This window comes from Tiliqua scincoides, chromosome 4 (genome assembly GCF_035046505.1).
Source record: "Tiliqua scincoides isolate rTilSci1 chromosome 4, rTilSci1.hap2, whole genome shotgun sequence".
Classification (NCBI taxonomy): domain Eukaryota; kingdom Metazoa; phylum Chordata; class Lepidosauria; order Squamata; family Scincidae; genus Tiliqua; species Tiliqua scincoides.
In genome coordinates this window covers 112482079-112488078 of record NC_089824.1, presented here as the reverse complement: position 1 = coordinate 112488078, position 6000 = coordinate 112482079, and the positions used below count along the sequence as shown (strand labels likewise).

General features: G+C 42.1%; 1 protein-coding gene across 1 annotated transcript in view; it reads right to left on the bottom strand.

The window, feature by feature from the left end:
- Window positions 1–5235: 5235 nt before the first annotated feature.
- Window positions 5236–6000, bottom strand: part of PAPPA2 (pappalysin 2) — a 188695-nt gene continuing 187930 nt past the window's right edge. The window contains exon 23 of the mRNA XM_066624530.1: window positions 5236–5310. Coding sequence (XP_066480627.1) covers window positions 5236–5310 — 75 coding nt within the window. The remainder of the gene's footprint in view (window positions 5311–6000) is intronic.

The following is a 6000-nucleotide window of genomic DNA, read 5'->3' as shown; positions in this document are numbered from 1 at the left end:
TAGGTAGATTATTTATTTTCATAGATTTTTATAAAAAATAATTATCAAATACAAAACAAAAAAGAAAAACATTTAGCAGCAGCCTCAATTTTGAATAAAACCTTCCCTCAAAAAGGGGACAAAATTGCTCCATGTTGCAAAAGTATTCCTGTACCATATACATTAACTATTCACTAAAATCACTTCTCTCTACTGGCATTCCTTCCACACTACTGAATGGACATGGCTTCTTCATTGCTGCATGCACAAGAGATTAGCTCCTAAGCCTTCACCACCTACTGCGGGAAAACAAGCTGGTTTAATGCTAGAAGGTCTGTTTTAAGCAAATGGGGAAACCATCTGGTAACCAGGGGGCTGAGGAGGGCTGTCCATCAGTGATTTCTACACTTTGAAGAAGTGAAGAGTGAGAGCTCAGTGTTATAGCTCAGAGTTAATCTATATTGAGGTATATCATACGAAGTAACTGGTTGAGGTGTCGGAGACACAGCAGCTTTCTGAATGTGTGAACACAGGCTACTATTTCTCCCAATCGAGTAAAATATCCACCCCCATCCTTATTGCAATACTCCAGCATAAGGAAATGTTTTGTACAGATATGAGACCAAGCAGATGACGATTGTGGCCATCTCACAGTTGCTGAGTGCTTTGGGGCACCTGCATATGGAGTCCATAATGGTTTATGTGGAATGTTCTATATTATTGGCCATTTCTAGTTGTTAAGACCTTTTTAAAATAAGCCTTCCATTCCCTAGAAAACGTCAGGCATAGAGGCATCCAGAGAAAATCAGTTTTTCGGGGTGGGCATCTGGTGAGAACAGTACTGTGTGGCTTGAAATTTTGAAGGGGAAAAACCTAATATTTAAATGAAGTTAGCCCAACAAAAGTGACTTCACCTAGCCTGGAAGTGGCAGCATTACCTTGCAGCAGAAGAACAGGATGTGCAAGCTAGCAAAGACGCTTCTTCCACAATAGCATCTCAGTCAAAACCTCTCATCCAGCAGATGCTCTCTGCTAAACTTGCACAGGGAGAAGTTATGAAGGCTGCATTTTGCATATGGTGCAGGAAGTTGGCAGACCTTGTGCAGTATGGTCACATCTGAGGTCACTCTGGGCGTCTTCTTCTATTATGACAGCAGCATGCTGATGATTCCCCTTCCTCCAATCTCTGGCTGGCACTCTGGCTCCAATGATGCACACCATGAATGAATCTCTGGCTCCAATGATGCACACCAAAAAGTAGGCAGTTCTGGTGCCAACTTTGTGTCTTAGGAATTCTATTTTGGGTGGAATGTCAAGTTTGTAAAGTATACAGTGTTCCCAATATCTTTGGGAAAGTGTTCCCTTTCCCTGATCTTTGGCCACTTGGATTGGCTGAGCTTTACCCTATAGCAAGTGGTTTGGGATGTTTTTGTTTGGCTTAGCAGTTCATTCAGATTGAATGTAATCCTAATGGCCACTTCACATATCACATAACAGGAAACCTTGGTTTGCAACTGAAGTACACTTAACTTGGCTCTCTGATTGCATCTGTATAATGCATGTCTTTCCAACCATTTGTTTCATTCATACATTGCAGTTTTAGGTGTTAAATGTAATGTGTCAGCAGCTCTAAGAATCCCCACTTCTACAGTTATTTAAAAAGCAATTTCCAGTCTAAATCCCTGCAGGAAAGCATCTGAAACCCATGCTGAGAGTTTTTATATTAAAAATAAACTATTAAAAACAGGAAACAATAAGGGGCCAGGGAGAAGCCATCCGAGCAATAATTTCTGAGGCTATGCAGTGGGTGGCCAGCCTATGGTACTAGTACCACAAATGATAAATGCTCACAACATTACTTGATGTCTATGGGCCTGGCCTGCCTAGCTCTACACGCTTTCTTGCCTCTGCTTGCTCTGACGTAGGTCTCCCTTTTATACATGCATTGATTTTAATTCACATTAGCAAACATAAGAGCAAAACCAGGCAGTAGTAGTAAATTAGTAGTAAATTAATCCATCATTAATGGATTGCAGTTAGGCTGTATGCATGCCCAAATTTTAAAACAGGTCTGGTTTTAGGGGCTAGTGCCTTCTTGTGCCACAAAAGACCTGATTCACAATTGCTGGGAGCAATATAGAGTATCTCTCCCATTGGCTTCATGTCACCACAGAAATGATGGATTCGCTTTGGAGGGCTGTGATCATTTGAGAAGAACTATGTAAGTTGGATCTTATGTCACATGACTCTCTGCCCAGTATGAGTCTTAAAATCTTCATAGTTTGACTTTTTTTTCTCTTTTAGCTGAAATGAACAAATAAGATTTGAATGAATAGTCCATAATTGAGCACTCTCAGGGAAAGGCTTTAGAATTTTGCTCAGTGGAATGCTCCGTGGAAGCATTTAGAATATGCCACAATGAAACCTGTGGTGGGCCTACCAAGGGTTATGCACCCCATGGAGAAAGAATGGAAAGCCTTGTAACACTTAACAGGGGGGCAGATGGTGACATTTGCAGGGAAGGGTCAGCAGGCAGAAGAGAGGTATGTAAGCCACACAGTTCTCCCCTGTAATTTGCCCCATCTTTGACTGTATTTTGCCCAGGTGAAAAGGCTATACCCTATATAACTGTTAACTGGGACATGTGTCTTCTGGATCAGTGTGTAGTTCTGAGCAACATGTAAGATGAGCATTTTAGGGCACAGGTCTCATCATTTTACAGCAGTGTTATCCCAGACCATGTTATATTGTATCAGCTACTGCAAATACATATACTAGAACATCCTAGACTGAGAGCCTGGTACAGCAGTGGCTCGTCTGAGGTAGCAGATCTCACCAGTGTGTTCTGTAGTACTTGCTAACTTTCAGAGTATTTAACTGGAATTTGCCAACAACTGAGCTCTAGGTGGAACTTGAGGAAAATCGATCTCCTGGCACCAAGTCAGTTTGGAAGCAATGCTGGCCCACAGCTCTTAGGTCAGGTAGTGCGGTCAATTGGGAACATAAAGTGCCTGGCAAAGACCCTGTGCCATTTCAGAGCATGCCTGTATTTTCGCAATATGTACTATTTGGGCTAGTCAGGCCACTGGCTCAGCTCTCATTTGCATGGGGGGTATGCAAAGTCAGAGCAGGGACATTGCTCACAGACTACTCATTGGCTACCAGAGTTATGCTTATGCTAGAGCACTCGTCAAAGCTTAAATCATTTTATTTTAGAACAGTGGTCCTCCATCAGTTAGCTTGATCAACAATCTGTACTAGAGCACCCAGGATCAAATCTAGCCAAGATCAAATCTAGCCAGAATGTCTAGTGCTGAGTTTTTCAAATGATCTGGGAAGCCTTTCCACATCACTATGTCTTCCCAGAAATACATACATGCACATAACAGAGAATTCATGAAGGTCAAGCCTCTTGAGCTTCACCAGGAGGTGTGAAAAGAGAATGCAACCTGTTGAATCTTTCACTGCTGCCTATTGCATGGAAAAATGGCAAATGGGAGACAAGCTATCATTGAGAGGTTTCTATTTTCTTAATGAGGAGCCCAATAACACCTGAGCTGAACACCTGAACATACAGAGAACACAGTCTGAGAATCACGGTCAGCTGCTGCACTTGAGTATTTGGAAGTATTTGAGTACTGAGTACCCTCAGTAGATTCTAGGGTACTGGAATTCAATATGAGAAGCCTACATCATAGTCACAATCACTCCTGTTAAACTGAGGACCAATTCAGACTATATATTCAACTGGGTCTTCCACTGTATGGATAAGTGTGTGTAATACTGTATACAGTCGTGCCTTGGCATCTGCTGGGGTTTGGTTCTGGGACTCCACACTGATACAAAAAAATGCATTTAATAGAAGCAGTTTTAAAAAATTAAAAAACTCATCTGTTTACCATTATGGTTTAAAGACAGCTTTCCTTGCTGAGGAAGTTGGCAATTGGTGACCCCCTGCCTTCACCTGGCTCGCTTAAGAATGGAAAGCGAAAGTGTTTAATGGCTTCCGCATTCCATTCTTCAGAGTGATGGTTGCCAGCTGGCTCTCTGCAACAGTGAGAGGAGCAGTTTTTTTAACTGCGATTTTAAAGGGATGCATTTTCCCCCTTCCCATCAGCACATTCCTTCTCATGTGCAGCTGCCTTTTGTGCTGCTTCAAATTCACATAGAAAAAAAATTCATGTATAACCAGGTAGCTCCTTCCCTCTGAGTGAACAGTCTCACTTAAAAGCTTTTTGTTTCAGCTAACATGGGAAGGAAGGCTAGGCTAGTAAAATATTCTGAAGGCTGGAAGTGTGGACTTATTTGCAAGGCTGCCTTGATGATCATCTTACAGCAGTGTGGGGTTTCTTTAAGTGTGGGGTAGTAGTCTTATTTAGTCATATTTAGATGAGCAGAGTTTATAGGTGCAAAGTATCTTTTGGGATTGGTAGAGGGTTTGGGGAAACCTGTTACACTGAAGTAACAGCTCTTGTCTTGGGGCCAATTTATCAAGTGGTAAAGCTTGAATGAATGCACATAGGAAAATTGGATGTCAGGGAAAATTGGATGTTAAGCTGAACTCCCTGTGAACTTTCTATGTGCAGGTAGATCTTTTGCTATTGTTTTGTTTCCTCCTGTTTTGTAATTCAGATGTGCAATCCCCATCTTGATATGGTACAGTCCAGAAAAACACTTTACTCCTTGATTTTTCTATTTGTATAAAATGGTCCCTCAGTCTCTGCAAATTCCTCTCATTACCTGACCTAACTCTTTTCCAATGTCCTATACTTCACAGCAGCATGTTTCAGCTTAATAAACAGCAAATAAAAATATTATATAGATTTGTAATAAAATTATGCTTAAATATTTGCAGACAAATAACTTATCTCCCTCCCTTTCTAAATAAATCCCTAGATGGGAGGGTGGGCATACTGACAAAATTCAGAGCAAAGACAGATGCTGTAGGTGGCAAACCATAGATACAGTAATGCAGTTAAGGCATCCGCTTGTCAGTGGAGCTGATGATGCTGTGGAACGGACCCTTGGCTGCTTATGCTGAAGGCTTACATGAGTGATGTTTTCATTTTTCCTCCTGCAATCCTCGCTTTGTTGCTTTCCTTCTTTCTTGTGCACCTTATAGCATGAGGTTGCTGTGATCAGGCTTCTTTCAAAGATCTTTCCGTCACCCCTTCCAGTTCCCCTGTATATGCTTCCCAAGCTTTTGCTAGCTTCCTCCAGTTCTGGCCTTGACAGCACAAGCTGTCCTGGCTGCTATCACTGATTCTCTTCTGCTGCTGGGTCCCGGCATGTGCACTCGTCCTGGTCACAGCCATTTGGAAATAAGACCACCTGAAGGGATGTGATAATAGGGGTGTTTAGGGGAACTGTAAGCTAATGAAGGACTCCCCACCTCTCATCCCATCACTCATTCAATTTCTCTGTTACGTATTTGAACAATCTATCAATCACATTTTTTCCTCCAAAAATCTTTCCAAGGTGATGGACAACAATTAAAAAAACTTCCAACAACAAAACATGAAACCAAACTATAGGTGTCCTGTGTCCGTCCATCCCCCATCCCCCGTATCTGTATGGGTTCTGTTTCAGAAACTGCAGATATGGTTCCCCGATATAAATAGCAAACCCCCCACGCCCATTACCTTTGTTTTCCTTAGAAGCAATTGAAGCACCAATGTTTCTTGTCAACAAAGGAACATTCTTGCTTAACTTCCTCTAAAGCAAGAACTGTCCTGATTCCTGTTAATGTTCAGTTAGTCTCCTCCCTGTAGCATGCAGGCCAGTAGCCTGCACATGTTCTTCAGTTAAGCAAGAATGGTCCTTTGTTGACAAGAAACACCAGTGTTTCAATTGCTTCTAATGGAAAACAAAGATATGTACAGGGTGGGCCCCCCAGATCCACGGATAAGTGAAACAGTGGATACCAGATCTGCAGTTACAGAGGGTGCCTCCTGTAGTTCACATCCCCAAAGCTGGCTTAACAAGAAAGGGTTTCACCTGCCTCATGTGGAAGGCAGAGAT